This window comes from Lissotriton vulgaris, chromosome 1_1 (genome assembly GCF_964263255.1).
Source record: "Lissotriton vulgaris chromosome 1_1, aLisVul1.2, whole genome shotgun sequence".
Taxonomy (NCBI): Eukaryota; Metazoa; Chordata; class Amphibia; order Caudata; family Salamandridae; genus Lissotriton; species Lissotriton vulgaris.
In genome coordinates, this window is record NC_141685.1 from 73,675,495 (window position 1) to 73,700,127 (window position 24,633).

Consider the following 24,633-nt stretch of genomic DNA (forward strand, 5'->3'; position numbering starts at 1 on the left):
GGCATATCGTGGACATCAACCACCGCTATAACACCCTCCCGCATGCCGGTGTGATTAGGGGAAATAGCAGTGGCTATGTGTCCAAGGGAGGATTTCTTATGGGAGGCAAATTCGAGTGACAGCTTCCTGGCCGCTTCCAAGTCCAGGGACACTCTGGTTTGCAGTTTATCAATTGCATGGTCTATTGCCTTGGTTGTCCGCGTAATAAAATCGTCCATAGGCCCATTATGGGCCAGCCCTCCCTTGGCCGCCCTATTGCGTGTAACGCGGGTACACATGTGGACTTACTGTGGCTAACAACCCGGACAACAAAATAGGCAAACACAAAGTACGAGGCAAGAGTATAAGAGAGGGGGCCCAGACCAGACCGCTCAGACCTCGAACGGCCTCAAACGGTCCCGCCCTTGTCCCGGGCTTCTCCCGGCGCCCTCCCGCGCGCTCCCGCGCAGCGGCACGTATAGCTCCTTTTATGATGATGGGGAGAGTTTATGGGCGGGGTGGGCGGGGCCAGCAGGGAGAGCAGCCCAGGTGTTGCGAATAGGGCTCGCAGGGACTCCTGGTAAGGCGAGTCCCTGCTTCCAAGCTCGCAGCCCTGCCGGCAGCTCCTCACGCCCAAGATGACAGCTCCTCTCCCAGGAATGGCACAAGCTCCAAGTGCGGCGCTGCGGGACCCGCGTAGCGGGTCCGGCGAGGTTTCTCTCACACACGACGGAAGTCAGAGGGGCAGCAGGTCAATACAAATCAGCAGCAGGAATGGCCAGGAAACAACAGGCTTGAGGATCCCGTGAAGGCAAGTTCCTCTCCCGCTTTTCACTCCGTGGGCGGGTGGGCGGGGCCAGCAGGGAGAGCAGCCCAGGTGTTGCGAATAGGGCTCGCAGGGACTCCTGGTAAGGCGAGTCCCTGCTTCCAAGCTCGCAGCCCTGCCGGCAGCTCCTCACGCCCAAGATGACAGCTCCTCTCCCAGGAATGGCACAAGCTCCAAGTGCGGCGCTGCGGGACCCGCGTAGCGGGTCCGGCGAGGTTTCTCTCACACACGACGGAAGTCAGAGGGGCAGCAGGTCAATACAAATCAGCAGCAGGAATGGCCAGGAAACAACAGGCTTGAGGATCCCGTGAAGGCAAGTTCCTCTCCCGCTTTTCACTCCGTGGGCGGGTGGGCGGGGCCAGCAGGGAGAGCAGCCCAGGTGTTGCGAATAGGGCTCGCAGGGACTCCTGGTAAGGCGAGTCCCTGCTTCCAAGCTCGCAGCCCTGCCGGCAGCTCCTCACGCCCAAGATGACAGCTCCTCTCCCAGGAATGGCACAAGCTCCAAGTGCGGCGCTGCGGGACCCGCGTAGCGGGTCCGGCGAGGTTTCTCTCACACACGACGGAAGTCAGAGGGGCAGCAGGTCAATACAAATCAGCAGCAGGAATGGCCAGGAAACAACAGGCTTGAGGATCCCGTGAAGGCAAGTTCCTCTCCCGCTTTTCACTCCGTGGGCGGGTGGGCGGGGCCAGCAGGGAGAGCAGCCCAGGTGTTGCGAATAGGGCTCGCAGGGACTCCTGGTAAGGCGAGTCCCTGCTTCCAAGCTCGCAGCCCTGCCGGCAGCTCCTCACGCCCAAGATGACAGCTCCTCTCCCAGGAATGGCACAAGCTCCAAGTGCGGCGCTGCGGGACCCGCGTAGCGGGTCCGGCGAGGTTTCTCTCACACACGACGGAAGTCAGAGGGGCAGCAGGTCAATACAAATCAGCAGCAGGAATGGCCAGGAAACAACAGGCTTGAGGACAATTGCGTGTTGAGTGTGACTGACCCAGTTGTTATTTTGCAGTCTCTTTGTGTTTGCATTGTCATTAGTGGCTGCTTCAGTTATCTGAGTTGGGTCAGTAGAAGTTTTTGCCAGTGTGTGCTCTAGTGCCTTGGAATGTTTAGAGAGCTCGCACATTATTTTGTCCACCTTGCTTATAATAGGCTTTAATTGTGCTGCAATAAAGGATTCTAGCTGTTTTTTAAGATCTGCGACTAATGTCTCGATCCACCCTGGTGGAATGGTTTCTACTTGGGAGTTATTTTCAACTGTTATATACTCTTGTGTGCGTGTTGGAGGATTGTCTCTTACTAGCACTTTCCTCTGTCTCTGGGGCCCCTTAATCCTCCCCTGTCGCTTCCTTTTTCTCTGGTGGGTCGTTTCGTTGGGCTCAGAATTTTCTTAGCCCGGGGTTTGAGCACAGGGGACATCCTCTATATCATTGTTTGGTTGAGTTATATTGCCCGGGATATTTGGGCTATCAGCTATTGATAAGTCTCTGGTGGGTGTTTGGGTGATGACATTGAGGTTGGGTGAGGAGGATAAACTCCGTTCCATGCGTTCTATTTCCCCCGTGACTTTCTTTAACATTAAGTCAATTGCTGTAGGTTTGTTCCCCTTCAGGAGGGCACCCTCCTTTGTTTCCACTCGTGTTTGTTTAGGGGTCACTCTTTTGTTGGATTTGTTCCCAGCCGAACGTGTGTTGGGATGGTTAGACATTTTTCCCTTGTGGTCTCCCACTCAGTCACTCTGATTCTACCCAGCGTGGGTTTCTAATAATCCTCTTATATGCAGCTGTCTAGTTAGTTTTGTGGAGGGCTTCAATACAGTTTGCGAGTTCCATATACACAAGATGCAGTACCTGGGTGAATTGGTAGAAGGTCGCAGGGGCCAAGGGGGGTGGCCCGTCCCGTCCCTCGTCGTCCCCGGACGGCCACAGACGGCCCGCCCTCTGCCCGGGCGACGCGGAGGAAGCGTCCCTGCTTTATAGCGCCTCCGGGCGCGAAGTAGGCGGGAGGCAGGAAGTGCTCGCAAAGCTCACTGGGAGCTGTAGTCTCCAGCCGCCAGGATGGAGCAGCGGCGGCGAGACACGCAGCGTTCCCCACCCAGGAGCAGGAGCAGGAGCAGGAGCAGCGTGCAGCGTGGTCTCAGGAGTGCGCCTGGCCGGTAGGTGGTTGACCCTCGCTCCACCGAGGGAGCGTCCCTGCTTTATAGCGCCTCCGGGTGCGAAGAAGGCGGGAGGCAGGAAGTGCCCGCAAAGCTCACTGGGAGCTGTAGTCTCCAGCCGCCAGGATGGAGCAGCGGCGGCGAGACACGCAGCGTTCCCCACCCAGGAGCAGGAGCAGGAGCAGGAGCAGGAGCAGCGTGCAGCATGGCCTCAGGAGTGCGCCTGGCCGGTAGGTGGTTGTCCCTCGCTCCACCGAGGGAGCGTCCCTGCTTTATAGCGCCTCCGGGCGCGAAGAAGGCGGGAGGCAGGAAGTGCCCGCAAAGCTCACTGGGAGCTGTAGTCTCCAGCCGCCAGGATGGAGCAGCGGCGGCGAGACACGCAGCATTCCCCACCCAGGAGCAGAAGCAGGAGCAGCGTGCAGCGTGGTCTCAGGAGTGCGCCTGGCCGGTAGGTGGTTGACCCTCGCTCCACCGAGGGAGCGTCCCTGCTTTATAGCGCCTCCGGGTGCGAAGAAGGCGGGAGGCAGGAAGTGCCCGCAAAGCTCACTGGGAGCTGTAGTCTCCAGCCGCCAGGATGGAGCAGCGGCGGCGAGACACGCAGCGTTCCCCACCCAGGAGCAGGAGCAGCGTGCAGCATGGCCTCAGGAGTGCGCCTGGCCGGTAGGTGGTTGTCCCTCGCTCCACCGAGGGAGCGTCCCTGCTTTATAGCGCCTCCGGGCGCGAAGAAGGTGGGAGGCAGGAAGTGCCCGCAAAGTTCACTGGGAGCTGTAGTCTCCAGCCGCCAGGATGGAGCAGCGGCGGCGAGACACGCAGCGTTCCCCACCCAGGAGCAGGAGCAGCGTGCAGCGTGGCCTCAGGAGTGCGCCTGGCGGGTAGGTGGTTGTCCCTCGCTCCACCGAGGGAGCGTCCCTGCTTTATAGCGCCTCCGGGCGCGAAGAAGGCGGGAGGCAGGAAGTGCCCGCAAAGCTCACTGGGAGCTGTAGTCTCCAGCCGCCAGGATGGAGCAGCGGCGGCGAGACACGCAGCGTTCCCCACCCAGGAGCAGGAGCAGCGTGCAGCGTGGCCTCAGGAGTGCGCCTGGCTGGTAGGTGGTTGTCCCTCGCTCCACCGAGGGAGCGTCCCTGCTTTATAGCGCCTCCGGACGCGAAGAAGGCGGGAGGCAGGAAGTGCCCTCAAAGCTCACTGGGAGCTGTAGTCTCCAGCCGCAAGGATGGAGCAGCGGCGGCGAGACACGCAGCGTTCCCCACCCAGGAGCAGGAGCAGCGTGCAGCGTGGCCTCAGGAGTGCGCCTGGCCGGTAGGTGGTTGTCCCTCGCTCCACCGAGGGAGTGTCCCTGCTCTTATAGCACCTCCGGGCGCGAAGAAGGCGGGAGGCAGGAAGTGCCCGCAAAGCTCACTGGGAGCTGTAGTCTCCAGCCGCCAGGATGGAGCAGCGGCGGCGAGACACGCAGCGTTCCCCACCCAGGAGCAGGAGCAGCGTGCAGCATGGCCTCAGGAGTGCGCCTGGCCGGTAGGTGGTTGTCCCTCGTTCCACCGAGGGAGCGTCCCTGCTTTATAGCGCCTCCGGGCGCGAAGAAAGCGGGAGGCAGGAAGTGCCCGCAAAGCTCACTGGGAGCTGTAGTCTCCAGCCGCCAGGATGGAGCAGCGGCAGCGAGACACGCAGCGTTTCCCACCCAGGAGCAGGAGCAGGAGCAGCGTGCAGCGTGGCCTCAGGAGTGCGCCTGGCCGGTAGGTGGTTGTCCCTCCAATTTAGTAACTATTTTAGGATGGCGCTGGCAGCTTGCCGGCGCGATCTTAAAATAGTTACAGAATGATGGATGGGAATGGGATGGACAGCTCACTCAAGGGACCCCTGCGCCCTTCGGGGCGATTGCATAGTAACACACACATGGACGCTGGAATTAGTTGAAGCTCAAATTCAGTGACTCATTCATCAGCCCAAAAACAATTGTGAGCGTCGTCGAGGCTGGGCAGGTGTGCCTTCTTCCCAAATCTACCGTCGAAAATCAGCTGTGATGCTGGATAGAGGCCTTTGCATCCCCCCATTTAAAAAAAGTCCGCAAAATCCGCGAATCCGCAAGTTCGCGGATTTTGCGGATCCGCAAATTCGCGGATCGTGGATCCGCGAAATCCGCCCATCCTTAGTGAGAAACTGCATATTACTCGCTCAGATGTTTCTTTTTTACCAAAAGGAATAAATGTACCTAAAATGCCAGTGAAGAATTCATGAATTAAAAGGAGTGTGCTTCCTTAGCGGAATGATCCTCGCACTTCGACTGTGCAGAGAACAGTGGCCATATTTATGGAAAATTATCATTTAAGGGTATTTCATAACCATGTCAGATTGTCACATTGCCCGCTATTTCCTCTTTGCAGAGAATGCTGCCTAAATACATGCATGGAGAACCAAGCATGTAAACATGTCACATTCCTACTATTCCCTCTTTGATTAAAATAATGCCTAGATGCATGAGGATTCAATTATATATTTGTATTCCACTAACACATCAGACTATCACATTGCCCGTTACTTTCCTCTTTGCAAATAGCAATACCTACATGGTTGTATGACAGGACAACGTAGATAAAAACATTGCATGACTTTAAAACGTATTTTTTTACCCCGCATTTTTTAGCACTTCAGTGGCGTCACAATAGCAAAAACAACTGCAGTGCATGGGCCCGAGCTCCAGAAGTCCCCCTCCAGAACTATGCACTCTCTGGCCTGAGAGCTCATGAAAGGGTCTGGAACGAGGGGCTCCATCTACTATGCTGGGGGGCCCCCTCAAGTTTTGTTATGCCACTGTAGATCTCTTGGTTAATCCTCCTGTGCATGCAGCAAGTCCTCTTCTCTGATAATGCACATTGAAAAAAAGATGCATAGGCTTTTTTTTTTCTGTTTCTATGGGTTCCAAATTGTGGTGTTTTTTCAGTGTTTTACAAACATTCAAAACATTTTTGCTCTGTAAAAATTCACAGGGCTGGTGTTTATCTAAAGAATATTGAGTTTATTGCCTTCTCTTGCTCGTCGCTATTGACATTTCTAATATCCATCTATCTTCTCCTAATTCTCGTTTTTGAATTTGCTCTTTCAGGTCATGTTTCAGTGTTTTGCTCACCCCCAAACTTTCCCGTTGATCTCTTTCCAGCAGTCTAGTCCCAGGATTGCCGGATGGAGGTATGTTTGTATCTCATTATCTCACAAACATTTGATTGCAGCTCATGAAAGTTAGTTACATTTTAATGCATTTGTTATTCTTTTGAACAAGACAAGAGGTAACCCAATGAGGGATACAGGTTGCAGGCAGCATCAATGACATACTACATGTGACGTAAGTAGAGCACATCATGGTTGGACAGCATTGCCGTTCAGATCAGTGTCGACGCAAGATCGACTAAGGTAAAGGGTGATCACAAGGCGAGGAGGACGGTGAGAACTATAAAACATGCCATTCCTAATAGCATGCTGTAAAACAGAGAAGGTTTTGGATCCAACACCTACCCAGCCTGGATCTCGACAACAAGGAAAACAGAACGAAGTGGCTGGACAGGGAAATTTGACAAAAACAAATTACAATCACGTAGTTAATATCATTATCTACAAATATACAAAATTTACAAATGTACAACACTTACAAAAATACATCAAGCAAGATAAGTGAACAGGACACACCAAAACAATACAAAAGTCAATAAACAAGATCAATTGCCGTTATATACAATGAAAAAACTTTCAGGTGAAAAGCAAATATGTGACCAGTCCATAGGAATATGAGACCATGGGACAGGCGGAGGAGATGGAATGAAATGCCTGCCTGTCAACCAATCCTGTGGTTAATTGTTTATAACAGGTTTGCACAACTAGGATCCAGAGTGATTGATAAAATTCTATCCTAGGGAAATAGTCGTGGTGTCAGTTAGACTCAACCAGGGAGAAAATATTCTTGTAAATTTTGTATATTTGTAGATAATGTCATCATGAATTCACTGTCGTAACATTTGTTTTGTTTGTGCCCGTACTTTTGAATTCTGAATTTCAGTCAAAAAGAAAAAATAAATTTACTTTGGGAGTTGTACCCGGTGGTCACGTGGTATATATTAACTACGTGATTGTAATTTGTTTTTGTCAAATTTCCCTGTCCAGCCACTTCGTTCTGTATTCCTAATAGCAGGCAGTACGTCAATAAAACAATAAATTATAAGGAGGTAGATGTAAGGGGGAGGTTGCAGGGATCACATATGGGTAGACCAACATGATGTCTAATCCATGCCACCGGCTGGGGCTGCTCCCAGCCCCACCGTCGACAGGGGAACAGATATCACATGAGCAGGAGGATATACATCAAACTTAAGTACAATTGTACAGAAATTATGCATTCATGAGGTCCCAGACATAGTTCCTTCATGGTGGTCGAATATCGTTTATTGGATGTACGACATTACAACGCATGCTTTTACATCGCATGCTTTTACAAAGCGGGTTTTACAACGCATACCATTACAACGCATAGTGCTTTGGGGCGCTGGATAGTGAATAGTTTAATTTACTATTCCAACTCCAGTCCCCGCGGATAGTAGGGAAGGTGTTGGACAGTAAATTAAACCTATTCCCTATCCTAGAGCGCCCCCCCAGCGCAATGTGTTGTAATGGTTTGCGTTGTAAAAGTTGCGTCGTAAAGGCACTGCGTTGTAAAAGTTGCGTTGTAAGTGATGTTTCCCATCGTTCATGGCTTCTAGGTTAAGGATATGCATATCCCAGTCCCCCCCCATCCACTCTCCCCACCCCTCTAGTGAGTAGCATGTGTAGTGTGTTGGCCTCTGCTCGTGCACAGTGCAGGAGAGTATGCAACCACCTCTTAGTGTCCAGCACAGAGGCCGCTTTAAAAGACATTTCTATTTGCTGCTTCAAAAGTACGCATGCAAGGTCTATGAACTGGTGTGCTTGCCCCCCTTTGCTTTAGGGTGAAGGTCTAGCAGGCAGGATTCAGGAGTAGGTGACCGTGTATGGTCTGCGAGTTCCGCTATGTTGGCTGTAACCTCGAGCCATGACACCTATAGTGGTGGGCACTCCCACACCATATGTCAGAAGCTGGCATCAGCCAGTTTACAGCGCAGGCACTGTGGTGCTCGAATCAGGATACACGCGCTGGATACGTTGGGGGTGAGAGATAACTGATGTGTGTAATGCGTAACACCAGGAGAGATCATAAACCACCGGAAGTGCAGCTGGCATGGGGAAAAATGATGCAAGACATAATGGGGCACACCACACAATCCACACATGCAAATGAGGAGCTGGCGCCTCCCACAGGGGGGACGGCCCCAGGTCACAGTGGGCAGACGCAAAGGGACCCAGTATAGATGATTTGAAGTACAGACCTCGAGGTACCCAGACCTGGCGGGGGAGAGGAGGAGGGTAGGGGGGGAGTGGAGGTTTGGGGGGAGAGTAGGGGTGGGGGGTGGTTAGTTACAGTTATGTTTTTGGGAATGTTTATAAAAATGAGAAGGAATAAGAGTCTCCTCCACTGGCTACATCAGTGGTCTAAATCTTGATTTGTACTGATATAAAACAATGTTCCACCTCGGCTGAGGTGACAGAGATTGATGCTGATACTTGTATGTAATCCGTTGACATGAAGGAACACCTAATAAAGAAATATATATATTTTTCAAACTGTGATGTGTGTAGGTAAATTGTATGAATTGAAATAGAGGGTTCAAGTAACCCTTTGCAACATGTTGTAACGCCCTCATGCATGACTTGAGCGGTTGCGGGAGAACTTCCTGTTGCCCTGTTTTTCAAACAATCATTAAAGATTGGCTGAGGTGAGGTGCTCAGTGCTGTGTTATTGGAAGCCAGCATCCTCCTACCCAGTTCTTTATCTCAAAATATTACTGAGCTATAAATATTTTATTTCTGTCTGATCTGTGCCTGCATCTGCTCTACCTGTCGTAGAGGAGAAACTGCTGAGGAATCAGCACACATGCTGCTGGTTTCAGGCTCTTCGGTCACATTGCAGTAACAATCCACTAGCCAGCTGCCTCACCAATCACTCGTTGACTCTGTCCCTCCCTTGGACCCGATAGGGAGCTCAGCTGCTTTTTAGTTAGTTTTGTGCTGTACAAACACCACATGCATAGCACCTTTTTCAAAGGAAGAACAATTTGGTGCCATTAAGCTGTGCTGCTGTATGACGCAACTGAGATAGTAAAGACCCTTGTGGCCTGCGGCACGCTTTGGATCATTTGCTGGTGGCTTTCACACTGTGAATTTATTTTACATTGTTGAGTTGTGCCTATGGCATTTTGTGTGTATTTGAAAAGCAGTGCTAAGCATGTGAGCCTTTGTAAAAGTCGCAGAAGGCACTTTATCTTAGTGTGCTGTCCAGCGTGCACTGTTGTGGTGCATTCTCCATCTTGTGTCAACAATGAACACACTTCAGTATTGTTCTATTAAATGTGGCCACGCTGGTTTGTACAGGTGATGATGCAAAGCGTGAACAGGGGAAGAGACCTATGGAAAGTCATGGGAAGTACGTGGTTCGAAAATCTTGTTCACAGGCTTAAAGCTGGAAAAGGAATGTTGAAAGCAGGAATATGCTAGCGAGGTGCAGATGAATAAATGTAAGAACCGGTCCTACCTTTATGGTTAAAAGCGTGGAGAGCAGCCGAGGTATAGGAAGTCTGGACAGAGACATTTGACTAGAGTGTTTTGGGTGCTGGGCATGGTCCATGAGTGAAAGGATGCTAACAGGCTTTCGGCCACCAGCCGTGCACTCGCTGCACAGATGCACCACAGCTTTTAACTCGTATGCAGCCAGGCTGGTGTGCTATCTCAAGCTCTAAAGTTAGAGATGCAACAACTAAACGACAGACTAGCCCAGCCTCAAAACTGGCTAGCTAAAACTAGCTAAAAAACATTTGAGAAAAGTAAAACCAGAAAGTAAATAAAATCAATAAACTGCTGCTCTACAGCATAATGTGGAAGTAATTTATTTATTTAAAGTTTTACAAAGTGCAAACATGACTCGGGACGTTATCAGAGCACTTTACAAATTATCAGGATGCGAGAAAGAGGCAAGGCCCACAATAATAAACAATACTATCAATCACAGTAACAATACAGGAAGTAGCAGTATCCAAGCGGGGGAAGAGCGCCTATTAGTCCAAAATAGCGCTACTTAAGCGATTAGGGTGAGAGAAACCAGTGATGGCGGGGAAATGTGTGGGGCATAAAATAAATATAATGATAATAGAAATGTGCGCAGGGAGCACTCCAGTTTTGATGAGCTCAATCTATCTTAATCTAATGGTGCTGTGACTATTAAGGGTTGTCACTCCTTGATTAAACATTAGTTAAGACTAGCATGAAAGTTAGTCAAGTCACGCACTGTTCACACGGTGTTATCCCACACCTTAAATAATATTCAAAATATTCAAAATTCAATCAATAGATTGTATCAATCACTTTTCATACATTTAATTTTGTTTAGTCACATCAAAACCATTCATGTTATAAATCACATGTTTTGAATCAATGCCAAATATATTTTATGACCATTATTAATTCACAGAGACTCAAATATCCTAATATTTAGTTTCAAAAAGCTTTAGAACATGACACATCTTTTTAGCGAGCCGGGTGCATTTCGGTACTGAGATGGTACCTTCTTCAGGGGCCATTCTAAAATGGAAACATAAGAAAATAATAATATAACTGTTATATATGCCCATGGTTGCTGTTGTGTTATCTGTATAAGATGTATGTAGTCGTACCTGTTGTCAAAGGAATTGATATACTGTGCTAAACTTCTGCAATAAAGAAGAAGCCCAAATATGGCCAAGTACAATGTTCTACTCTCAACGCGTAAAACATTAACATTATTATGTGTTTGGTTTTTTGTTGTTGTTAAAAAGATTCTTACCCGTGGTTTCTAAGGTAAGCCAGTAGTGTTCACTGTGTATGAAAATAATCTGTCAATGTCCGATATATATTCGATTAATATTCACAAACTGCTTCTAAAAATCTGTGATCCAACTCAAAAACCCATAAGACATACCTGCTTATGAAGACTTATGACTTTCAACCTAAAGAGCGGTAGAAAGTGATACAAAACCATGTCAGTTACTTGTCTGCTGCTCAATCAACATTGCTCTTACTACCCCAAGGGTCCGAACATATACCTTTAATATGTTCTATTCCCGAATCTGAAAAGATTGAGAGATGCAAAAAGCTGACGTAAGTGTTTTGTTACAAGACTGTTGAAGGTCTAATAAACCGTAATCTATTAACAGACTCAAACATACCTCAATATTCCGTGACCGCGCTCTACCTTCAATTCAAAATTTCTTCGTGCCTGTCCGTCTTCCGCTTCCCATTTAGACTTTAGTGCTACGTCACTTACGTTCATAACATTAACGACGGACTATTCCCGGAGCGCTCTATTATCCGGATATCACCACGGACGCCATATTGAGTAAATGACTTTTTCCTGATTACACACACCCAGGAAACGAATTAGCCACATTTGAAAACTAGGTGAATCTAGGTCCTTCCAGCTAGCCGTGAGTATTATTCTACACACTGCTGTACCAATAAAAAGAGAGGATTCCTCCTCCAAACTTAGTTCCAAAGTACTATCATAACCTAGCATATATAGGGTGGGAGATTCCTCAGAATTCTGATATCATTTTCTTTAATAGTGTTAATTTGTTGCATTCATAAAACATGTGTATTAGGGTAGCTGCACCTATACCACATCTTGGTCATTCATCATTTATCCTTTTACCCCATGCGTGCACCTTTGCAGGAGTGTAGTACACATTACAGATAGTTTTATATAACTGGGCTTTAAGGCTAGATGATAGAAACAGGCGTGATGTTAATAATAAGTTCATGTTGATATCGACATTTGGATTATCCAGCTTACCAGCCCACAATACTTCAGTGTGCTCCAGGTCATCTTGTAGTTTTTCCAGAAGCATCCCATATATTGTACCCATTCTGGTTGGGCTTCTACAAATAATCTCTAGTAGTGGGACCCTTTCCAATTTAATGCTAGAAGATTTTAACCTTAAAATTGTGTTAACTTGAATGAATTTGAAATAATCACCATTAGATATGTTGAAATTTCTCTGTAAATTCGAAAACTGGCTCGCATATCATCCCTCAGAAAGTCCCGTACTGTAATAATCCCCATGCCTTCCCATTTTTTAGCGATGTTATCGTTATCCTGCATAGGCAGCCAAGAGGAATGCCACAAAGGAGTGTATCTATTACATCTAGGAATTAACATGTATTTAGAGATTTTCAACCAAACTCTCCAAGCGCTAAAAATACCTTTAACTTTTACTTTTTTTTAAATAGCTTGGATCTAATTGTCTCAGCAAGAGGCCATTGGCTTTTCTCCCAAATGATAGTTCATAGTTAGAAGATATTTCTATGTCCCCTGCATTCTCAGTGGAAGGAGTGGTGTTAAAAAGTGGTGCCATTTGTTGGAGAAAGGCAGCCCAAAAGTAGAGCAACATGTTGGGAATTGCTAGGCCACCTCTGTGTTGTGGGAGCGATAGGTATTTCAGGGACCTCCTAATTTTACCGTATTGCCAAACAAACTTGGACATTTGAGATTCAAGGGACTTAATAATATTATCCTCAATAATCATGGGGATAGCGCGAAATAAATATAATACCCTGGGAAGTATATTAATTTTTAAGAAGTTCCCCCTGCCGATAATTGACAAATGTAAGCTGTTGACTCGTGCTAGATCTTTTCTTATGGTGTCCATTAGTGGTTCGTAGTTAAGTTTAGAAATGGTTTGGACATCTGGACTTCTGGGATCGATAAAATCAGAATTATCGGTACACAGTATAATCGTTTTGTCTTTATTGAGAGAATATCCAGAGTAGTGACCATATGTCTGTAATAGCTTCTATTTCTATAATTGCTTCAGTCGGGTTGGGTGTTAATACTGCGACGTCGTCAGCGTACGCTAGTATTTTTGTTTCATATAGGCCAACCACCACAGGTTTAATTGCTTGACCTTCTAGAAGTTTCAGAATAAGGGGGTTAATATAAAGAGCAAACAAGATCGGGGAGCCGGGGCAACCTTGCCCTGTTCCTCTTGAAATTTGAATTGTGCAGGATTCGAGACCCATTACTTGGAGCTTGGCTTTCGGATATTGGTACATTGCTCTTATTGACCTTAAAAGTTTAGGCCCAAAGTTGATATACTCCAAGACCGCCCACAAGAACTCCCACAAAACACAGTCAAAGGCCTTCTCGGCGTCTAAGAGGGTCATCGACATCTGGCCCCCCGTCCCGGACATGATGTCAAATAGTGAAATAGTTCTACGAGTGTGGTCCCTGGTGCCCTTTCCAGGGATGAAGCCATGCTGCCAGGGGGAGACCAGATGTTCAACAACCCTCCCGAGCCGATTGACCATGATTTTAGCATATAGCTTGGAGTCCAAATTAATTAGTGAGATTGGGCTGTATGATGATGGAAGATCAGTGGGTTTGCCCTTTTTGGGAAAGATAATTATATTTGTTTCTTTCCATGATTCAGGTGGAATGCCACTCCATTCTGTACCCAGAAATAGATCAAGTTGGAGAGGTACTATAAACTCCCCCAAAATTTTACATAGCTCTAGAGGAATTTTATCGGGCCTGCTGCTTTCTATGAGGCTAGGCCGGAAAGAGCGATTTGTAGTTCTATAATAGTGATTCCTTTCTCAAGGTCTTCCCTTGTTATAGCGTCTATAGCCTTGCTCCCACCTATATCGGTTGTAAATTCCCTTAGAAAATTTATAGTTTCTTCCATATCGGCCAAGCTATCCTTTTGGTAGAGCTTTTGGTAAAACTGTTGAAACACTTCAACTATATCCTCTGTTTGTGTATGTACGTGACTTGCAGACTTAATAGATGTAATCACACTGTAGGACATTTTCTGGCGAGTACGCAGGGCAAGTTGTTTACCAACCCTCTCCCCATTCTCATAAACATTTCTTTGGTGTACTCTATAGGTTTCTGCAGCTTTCTGGGTCAGCCTGCTGTTTAAGTCTGTGTTTAATAATAGCATTCGGCGCATTATGTGGTTCTCATCTTCCCCTCGAGCTATTATTGCGATATGTTCTTCTTCTACTCTGGCTAATTCAATCATCCTTAGGTTGTTCTCGCTATCATGTTGTTTTTTGATTCTAGCTACATAGCTAATTGTCTCCCCCCTAAGTGCAGCTTTAAAACAGTCCCATACCACACCCCTAGGGGCACTAAATCGATTTGTGTCAAAGAATCCTTGAGCCCGGTAGTTATGTATTTAATATAATCACTACTAGCCAAGAGTTTCCTATCGAATGTCCAATTCGAATGTTGTCTACTAAATTTAGCTAGGTCAATTGTGAGAATTAGGGCAATATGGTCAGAGATTACTTTGGGATATTTAAGAACTTTGGCTTGGTTAGATAAAACCCTTGTTAAGAATATGTAGTCAATTCTGACATACCTATGGGGATGTGAAAAGTATGTGTATCCCGGATCGGGCTGATTTTTAACATCCCAAATGCCCACAAGGTCATAGCTATCCCTAAGCAGGCTGATAGCTTTAAATACTCTCGGTTTGCGGCATGAATATCTTTGTTGCCTCTTTTTGCTAAATGCAGACCCAAGTGAGATATTAGAATCACCACAGAATACAAGTGATCCTGACCAGGAAGCAAGTTCAAGTTCCAGATTTTCAAAAATAGAGGGGTCATCATGATTTGATCCGTAAACTGAGCAAATAGTTATGCCCAGAGCCAACTCGACAATAATCCACCTGCCTTGAGTATCTGCTGCCTTACGTGTTTCTTGACCTATACTGTTTTTAGCTAAAATAGCTACACCACTGATATTTGTCGTTTGAGTAGTACATGCCAGCAGGTTATAACCCCTAATTTTCAATAGGTCCTTCTTATCCCAGGGCAAGTGAGTCTCTTGAAGACTTATTATATCAGCAGAGTTATGTTTGATTATTTCACTCAGACGGACACGTTTATTCCTATCAAGAAGACCAGCCACATTCCATGTGTAAATCGTTAATCGCCCCATAAAAGTTTATTGATTGATTCCTTGAACTCTTGTGCTACTAGCATTCTAGCTACTTTTACTTTTGTGCATGCTACATGATACTTTGATGTATTTTTCAAAGGAAATGTGAAATTAGTTATATCACTAGTTATTTCCATTTTCAAACTGAAGTTGTTTTTTTTTGTTTTTAAATGAGTTTACCCCCTGCCCCCCTCCACCACTCCCACAGCCCTCCCCCTCCCACCTCATACCCAAAGCGAGGCAAACAGACTCCGTGAGAGTCGGGTTTTGATGAGCATGCAACACATTATCAGTGCCCGATCTAAAAAAAATGTCACTTGTATATATAGAGAAACCGATCAATACATATCAAATCATATATATTAATACATGAATAAGGTCTAATCCCCTGTGAAGACACAAAAAATACAAAAAAAAACATACAATTAGGTGCTATTCATTTCACTTCACTCAAATTCTCTAATACCCATCAAAAATGTATATATTTGAGCGCGGCTATCTTATCTTATCGCATCCAGATACTCTTTAGCTTTGATTTCGGAAAGAAAAAATTTTGTTTGGCCCCCGTAGATCACCTTAAGCCGTGCAGGATTGTTTAGATAAGCCTGTGCTTTTTTTTCTTGAAACGGCTTAATTAACTGGTGCAGCCTCCACCTTCTTTAAACGGTAGAGCGGCCAAAATCGGGACGCACAAAATAAGAGATTCCTTTGCTAGTGCGCTTGGCCTCGGGCCTGGCCTTCTCAAAGATTGTCTGTCGAAGCAGAAAAAGACCCAAAAAAAACAAAATAGCACGAGGGTAGGCCCCGGGTTTCGTCGGTAATTTCAGAGTAAATGGCATACGATGGGCGCGCTGGACCTCTACATCCCAGTTCCAGCTCGATAGTTCTGGCAAAGAGTCATGAAGGAGGTTAATCAGAAGTGAGCGAGTATCTTTCCCCTCTGCTGCCTCAGGAACCCCCAAAATGTGCAGGTTATTTCTGCGCTGGCGGTTTTCAAACTCCTCGAGTTTCCATCTAACGTCCGCCAGCTCAGATTTGTGGGATTCAACCCGTTCCTGATTCGTAGCGAGTTCTGATTCATTAGAGAGCATCCTAGACTCCAACTCAGTCAGTCGATCCCTAAAAGTACTGCAAGTTTTTGTTAGCTTTCCCAACACACCTTGTACTTTACGTAGGGCTGCCTGTGCTTTGCGCCCGTCATGTGATGTTTTCTCCTGGTGGGATGCAATAGCTTGGAGCACCGTGTCAAGAGTTGTGGCTGGCGGGCCTACGGGTGACGGGTGATCTGATTATTGAGTCAGATTTGTAAAAGAAGAGGGACGAGTGAATTGGTCGGTCGGGGTATAGTCCCAAGCTAGGTCCATCCCCCCATAAAGTTTCTTTTTACGTTTCAGAGCTGTTTTAGGTTTAACAGTGGAAGCTTCAGCTTTGTCTCTGCTAACGCTAACGCTTTCATCTGTCAGATATGACGTAGAATCATCTGAATATTCTGCCTCTACCTCTGCTTCATCAGAAAAAGAGAAGAAGTCACTAGGGTCTTTTTCAACAACGGTATTCACCTTGATATCACCTTTGTTCAAATCAGTCATTTTTGTGTTTGTAGTGCTAATACTGCTTAATTCTAAATTGAGGTTTAGTGCCACAGACTGAGGTGTTTGTAGATCGGGGGCCGACTTTTGTGAAGTCTGCTCCAGGATAGTGTTACACGCTAGGCTAGTTATATTCCCCTCATCAATTATGCCAGTGCCATTGTCAGTGTCAGTTTCAACAATCATTAGAGAGGGAGAGGGTCACCTACCAGAGTGTGTCCCAGTGTTTACTTCCTGAGGGGTTGCTGGTGCTTCATCGTGGATTCTGGGGGCCTCCGCGGCATTGTTTTCACCCGATTTCGTCTTCCCCTGTCCGGGGCCATCATTCAGCGTTAATCCGTTTACGGCAACGATCATCTCCGCAGCCCTCTGTTCGCTGGTGGTTGTGGTCTGACGCTTCCTCTCATGCTCCTGAAGCGTTCCCGTGGTCCTGCGCAGCAGGTCGACTATCGAAGGACCGGTCGCATTTCTTTTCCGGGCCGCAGCTCCCTGCTTCAGCGACCCAGCACCCACAGCATCCGAGGCAGCCTTCTCTACAACCCTCTCCGGATTGCCGCCGCCGCTCTGGCCAGACCATTCAGCGATCTCGCGCTGAGCCAATCTGGCAGCCCTTACTCTCGCCGCAGCGGACGCTGAAGCTGCAGCAACCTTCGGGGCCATATCCGCGCTGCAGCCAGTCTCGTTGGGATTTACGATGGGATTTTCAAGGTAGTCACAGGTATCCGCTTTGATTTGTACGCTTGAAAGTGGCCTCAGCATATACCTAAGAACGGCCCAACCGATCACTGTGTACAGGGTAGTAATTTGGTTAAGACCCGGTTTCAGCAGCTTCTGGTGATCCTCCAGCATCACTTTGCTCTCTATTTCCTCTCCGATTGCTTTAAATCATAAGCACTGTGTCATCGGGGTTGGTCGGTTTTTTCAGCCATGAGCCATCGGGAGCACTTATCCTGTGTGTGCACTGCGGTTACTGTCAAACCGCCATCTTGCATCCTCCAACCTGCAATCAAGCGTCGGGAGGAGATCCAATGCAGTCTTGTCACTTTCAATCTTTTCCGCCTTTCCCAGGAAGAAGGCGGCAAGTTCTTCGCGGTTATGCTGCAGATTAGACCCGGAAAGCAGGTTGGGTTTCCTGTTAGATTGCAATTTAACGAGTTCAAACAGTTTTTAGGTTGTTTAGCTGTTTCCTAAAGACGTTTGCTTTTGAGCTATGTATGCGTTTGTTGTAAATGCTTCTTAGAGATTTCAGGCGCTGGAGGTGTTCGAGCGAGGAGGAGAATCTCCATGACCCTTCACTCAATCGTAGATTGCATCTTTCAGCGTTTAGACTACCATTGTACCAAGGCTCTGGGTCTTTGGTGGAAACTCTTTTTAATTGGAGGGGTGCCATAGTCTAGAATGTTTGTCATTGAATTAGTGTAATGATAAGTAAGGTCCTGGACATCTGACGTCCTCGGGAGGGGTTAGCATGAAATTGCTGATAGATGTCAGTTCATCAGGTTTATGTTTCAAGGGTTCTTTTTCCAGTGTCTGTTTTTTTTATTTGAACCTTTTTTTAGGACAGTGATTCAGTGATGAGCAAAGTGATGCAGTGGTGGTCTGTCCAGTCACATGGAATGATAGATTCAAGTTAAATGGAATTAGCGTTAGAGATAATTAGATCCAAGGTCGCTCCCAGGTTGTGCGTAGGACTTTCGCATATTTGGATCAAGTTTAGGTCAGCTATGAAGGTTTTTAGGCTAATCACTGATTGGTCATTTGGGTCATTCCAGTAGAGGTTGAAGTCACCAAGGAAGATGTGGGCGCAGTGAGTTGGTTGTGATGATTTCCATAATTTGTTCAATGGAGGGGAGGTTATCTCCTATAGGGTGGTAAAACGCATGCAGTTTGTATCGAGGCCTATCTTTACTCAGGATATCGATGCCTAGATATTCACACGAGATGAGAGTAACGTTTTGTGCTTGCTTCACACAGAGATTATTGCAGTGAGTACAGGGGTTACCTCCACCAGGTCTGTTTCGTCTATCTAATCTGATGATGTCGTAGCTGGGCGGTGCTAGAATGTCGAGCGTTGGTGTGGACGAGTCATTTAGCAAAGTTTCAGTCAGGACTATGAGGGCAAGATCATAAGTAAGGCTAAGGTCAGCAATATCCCCCGCGTGTTTAGATGCCGATCTGCAATTGAGCAGTGTACATTTGAGGTGGGGTATGGCGACAGCGGAGGCAGCCTGAGTGATGGGAATTTGCTTGAGGATCTCTATGTGGATTCGACTGAAGTGGGAGGGAGTAAATATTGTTGTCCGATAGAGTATCTTTCATCCTGATGGGTCGGTGGAGGCGTGGGGGTAGGGAATTGTCTTCCAGGTCAAATGAGGAGACATTGTGATTGCTGAGATCCCATTGGATGTGCGGGGTGACATCTGTCTAACGTGGTTGTTATTGGATCCCCTCTGTGGTGGGATCAGAAACATATTTAAGTCTGGTAAGAAACACTTCGTATAGATTCTACTTAACAAGGCTAAGATTTGGCACACTATATTATATAAGAGCATTCTCAAGAAAGGAAATATGGTCCTATATTTCACCATCTGCCCTTGTAATGGAAAGACCCCCCCAGTCCACTATGCACTTCCTACTGTTTTGTACCTTTTATGAAGATATCCAGAGAATTGTTATAAAACCACTTTTTTAACCAGTAGGCTTTTCCATTATAAACATGCTTTTAACTTTTTATGTACTATGGATAATGTAAAAACTGTTTATGCTGTTATTAATTTTATACCAAGGGCGATTAGGAAAAGAAAGGATTTGTCACATCTGAATGCATTAATATCTGAAAAACCTGATGACTGCCTTTAGTTGTGTTATTATTGCGTAATGTTGATATAATCTATCATCCTAATCTCAAGTATGTGTATGAATAATTTTTTTTCTTCCCCTTTTGTTATATGTTAGGATTTTGCACAAAAATGCTCCTTTTGTACATGTGCGATTTTTGCACTAATAATTATCAGAGTACTGTATATTGAATAAAGATGTAATGCCTGTTATGAAATACTGTTTTTTTAAAGATGTAAATATTTGAAAACTGTTTTTATTCATGTGTATATAGTACCTTCTGTCTTGTATGCTTTATGGTTGTATATTTTACACCGAATAAAGCTGGTTTGACTTGACTATTGGATTGCTAAAGGGAGTGTCTATTCTTACCCATCGGCCTGGTGGGACAATTAGCGAGCTCTGAGGTGAGGGATACTAGGCTTTAAACCTCAGCCGTAAGTTGATAAAGCTCTTTAGAGAGATCTCAGTGAGTTTGGCGTCATTAGTAATGTGGGAACAGGAGCTCGTGATGTGGGCAAGGAGTCCAAGTGAGACTGCTGCGGTTTATGGTGTTAGGGAGAAGCTGAGTTGGGAGAACCAGGGAAGGGGGCAATAGAGCTGGAGTCATGATTGAGGAGTGGGGGTGTTGGACTAATAAACTGATCGATGAGTCGATAGGCCCCATGTTATTGGTCATGTTAGGGGGTTCATAGATAGCAAGTGTCAGGGTATTTCCAGAAAGGGTGTCACAGATGCATCAGTGCTTACAGCGGGGGCTCAGCACTTTCACCCATTCTTTATAATCTTCTCATGGAGCCCCTGGCAAACACATTGAACTCGGCGAACATTCTATATCACCTATATGCAGACGACGCCCAACTGTATATTAAAATCTCCTCACCAGAAGACTTCATCTCCCTCAATGCTATTCCACAGAATACTCAAAGTTAGCTCACTGGCAACCACCTCTTGCTTAACACCAAAAAAACTGAATTCTCCGCACCCAATCACACACCCAAGATAGACTTATGGTTGAAACATCTAACTTCCTTTGACTGTGCTCTACACATCATTGACTCCGCGAAATTCCTGGGAGTCACCACAGACAAACACCTGAACATGCAGGCACAAATCACTAATGCCACCAAGGGAGCTAATCACCAGATGAGTATACTAAGAAACTTAAACCCTTCCTCCCGCAGACTGACTTAAAAATGGCAGTACAAGCCACAGTGCTACCAAGATTAGACTATGTTATGTTATGAAAAAGGGTTAACCCAAACAAAGTCAAAGGGACCTGGGTAGCAAATTGTTATATCTAAAGGGGTCCCAGACTGAAAAGAGGGGACAGAATTAGAAGGAAATAGGTGTGAATAATCAAAAGAGGTAAAAGATAAGATCGTACGATGTTTTTATTCACAAGGTACACAGCAACCATAAACTAGGTTAAGCATAACAATGTTTTCAATATTTTTAGTAGCATTTGTGTGCCCACATGCACAACGCGAAGGGAAGGGATAGTGCTGTGAAGGGATTTCGGTGAAACAGTGCAAAAAAGTGTACTTGTTCTTAACAAACAATTAATTTCAATTCTTTAAGTTTAGTAAAAACATTATTCCACGTGGTTCCCCATCGCGGGGCCACAAAAGACAGCAATAAGTCAAGCAAATTCCAAGACCAGGCTCCTATTGTAGCTCTATTAATCTTGCTTGGGGGTAGAAGCTGGTACGGGTGGAATGAGTAGTCTACGTTTCGACCCTGGATTGGGTAAGGAAAGTTACCCTTACAGAACGGGTCTTCCTCAGGACGGAGGGATGTGGTGGGCAGACTACCTAAAGGGAAAAGTTAAAAAGCAAAATTATACTCGGGGTCTATTGAAAAGATCCCTACATTGCCCTGCGCATGTAAACACCCGCTTGGGTATAAAATGGAGAAATTTCACATACAAAACCAGAGTGACTAACAATCATTGGACCAGGCGTGTGTCGCCAATCGTAGATAGAACTGGGCTTGTATTTGAAGGACATCATCATTGGAAATAAGGGTTTCTGGGCGAAATTTGAGAAGCCTGTGATTGAAGTTCTTGAACACGCTTTTAGATAGTTTATGGGGTATATGATAGTGTAGGAATTTCAGGCATATGAAACTAGTTTGGAGTCTAGTGATCTTCGAGAAAGGGAATCCATGGCTAAGGGCTCCACATTTCCAGTGTGGAAAGAGGGGAGAGACCGGAGTACTGCATGCTCACGTGGGGGGAAGTGGAGGGGAGTTGAGGAGAAGGGGGTATGGTCAGATGAAGGAAGGAAGGGATGGAGCAAACCATCGGGCGGCCGGAGGAAAGTTCCATGACTCCGTTCTACAAAGACAGCCCATTAAACATTATCATGACAGAAGATGCCAGGAGAGAAGAAGGTACTCCTTCTGTTTTGGGCTTCCCAGCGTTATATGCATGCGATTACTAGGTGGTAAACAGCAAATCCTGAAGAGAGGGCCCAGCTGCAAATATAAAAAAGGGAACTTGGAATACATCAGGTCAAACTAGATTAAGCAATTAGGAAGACAGAATCCAGATTAGAGGGATGGGGGTATAGGATGAAGAGTTGCCTAGGATGCACTTGGAAATTCGGTAGACCGAGCCAGTCTGGAAATCTAAGCAGAATTAGTAAACAACATCATTCTAAGATGGGCCGCCACTGTGGAAATACTTTGAAGCTATAGAAAATGATAGTCCTTCTTACATGTCCATAAGAAGGACATGCTAAGTCCTATGCCAATATCTAGATTCCTAGAGTCTTATGCCACAAGGGCCCCAAACACTATCAGTGCACAAAAGGCCCCCGTAATCAAGCCTTGAGACAACATCGAGGGGAACCCTCCTGAAAAAAGACTTAGTTGTGAATAAAACCAGGCACCTCCATGAACAATAAGATTTGATTTGTGGCACAACATCCTGATGTCCACCGTGCTGTCTTGAGTCTTCCTGATCCATCTCTTACTCCAAGAGCTGTTCGTGTTCTAACAAAACCTTGACCATATGCATCTACCAAAAGCTGTAACTATATATAACCATATCAAAGATTCAAAGATTCAAAGATAACTTTATTCGGTATTTGGCAAACACCATAAAAGCAAACAATACAAGGTACATTCAAAAACACAACATTAAAAACTTGATAATTAAAACGAAATCACTGCAACAAATACACTTTGTTACATTTATCAATCAATTAATCTAATCTTACAAGCCATAAAATCTTTTCATAAAAATATGTTTGGTAGGAAGATAAGTTCATTGGGTTGGTAGAACGGTTGAGGTAAATATAGCATATTTATGTATTATATGGTGTTATTAGGCACAGAATAATACTCATACAAACCCTCAGCCTTCTAATCACTTCTCATGGTTCCTCTACATTTTATAATGAACGACAGAAATTTTATCACCACTACAATAGTAAGCTCATCTTGGAGCAAATACAATCTATGGAGGGCAGTTTTACAACTTCTCAGGCCCCACAGCTTTAATAGTGGTAGCAGGTGTTCTTTCCTCCCCCACTGGTAATACTGGCAGAAAAGAATGCAATGTATATTGGACTGGGTGGCTACTCCATCACACGGGCATTTTATCAAATTCCCAGACCAGTCATTTGGAGCAGGGAACGTTATTAGCCTGAAAAAAGAATCCGTCCTCAATCGTGCTAAAAGCATTCTATGATAACATGAAAAATTTGGCGCCAGATAGGGATGAAGGCCATGATCATGGAGGATCTGGCGATGGGCTACGATGGTAGACTTATTCCCATCTAGATAATATCTCCTCTCCTCCAGTAGACCAAGGCATGTCTCTTTTAATACTTTTTTTGACATTTGGGCACATGAGGTTGGGTTTGAAAAAAATTCTGGTTGGCCGATGGAATTCAAGAATTTTTTAACATAGGCCAGCCATGGCTGCTTAGAGCCCTTGGCTTGCTGCAGGCAATCATGAATTACTTCCCTATTGAAGGTCGTGTCCTCGCATGTCCAAATCTTGTACCACAGCATGACTGGCGCTATCTTTATCAGATCACTAATATGGGATCTGTCAAGTTCTTTGTGGCATATGGTAGTAGATGTGGAACGCGGGACTCCTAAAAGATACCTCAGGAAAGCATTTTCCACCCTTTGGATTTGAGAGCTATCTGCAAGTCCCCAGATCCCCGCCCCATACACAGCTGTAGACACGCATTTTGCTGCATAAATCTTAAGTAGTGTGTCTACCGGTTTCCCGCCGAGTCTTTTAGCAAATTGCTTGACCGCCCCTATTGAGCGGGCAAAGGCCAGGTTCCGGGAGGTGATCGCTGCGGACCATGTCCCCCTATTGTTAAAAATAATGCCCAGGTAAGAAAACGTTTTAGACATAGCTATCTTTGAATCATTAACAAAGGTTTTGCAATCAGGAACTTTTTTACTGGTGGTGCATGACATCGTGAATGTTTTCCCCACGTTTATTTTTAGGCCTCTAGAGCTCATGAAGGTTGCAAAGCCCATTAGTGCCTTTTGGAGTCCCCGCTGTGTGCGGGCCATGATCACCGCATCATCGGCGTATAACAATAGTGGGACTGCGAGACCATTTATCTTGGGATAGTCCACCTCCAGATCATGCAAAGAAGCTGCTACCTCGTTGATGTATAGGTTGAATAGAAATGGCGCAAGTATGCAGCCCTGGCGAACACCCTTTCCTAGGTTACATTTTCTAGTTTGCTCGCCATTTTTGCCAAATCTCACCGTGGCGCCTGCATCTCTATACAACTCCTGGATAAAACTTAAGATATTTTTATCTATCCCCATTGTGGTCAGGGTTTTCCACAGCATTCCATGATCCAAACAATCAAACGCCGAAGTTAAATCAACGAATGTTAAAAACAGATTCCCTTTTTTTGTTCCAATATATTTGTTCATTATGAGGGACAGGTTTAGACCCTGCTCTATGGTTCCCAAACCCGACTTAAAACCATATTGGAATTTTGAGAGTATCCCATTGCTCTTAGACCAGGTTTGTAATTTGGTTAACAGCACCCTGCCTGCTACTTTCATTAGGTTATCTAACAGGGAGATGGGGCGGTAACATTTTGGGTCTTGTCTGTCCCCTTTTTTAAATATTGGGATAACTATTGCTTCATTCCATGTGTTGGGAAAGCCTAGTTTAGTGT

At 45.9% G+C, this 24,633-nt stretch overlaps 1 protein-coding gene across 3 annotated transcripts in view; it reads left to right on the forward strand.

Annotated features, from left to right (window-relative positions):
* LOC147737368 (uncharacterized) overlaps window positions 1-24,633 on the forward strand; it is a 96,395-nt gene that overhangs the window by 67,487 nt on the left and 4,275 nt on the right. Inside the window, exon 3 of one of the 3 annotated variants that reach the window (XM_086925849.1) lies at window positions 8,400-8,411. The exons of the other annotated variants lie outside the window; for them this stretch is intronic. Within the exon in view, the coding sequence (XP_086781975.1) occupies window positions 8,400-8,411 (12 nt within the window). The remainder of the gene's footprint in view (window positions 1-8,399; window positions 8,412-24,633) is intronic. 3 annotated transcript variants of the gene reach the window in all.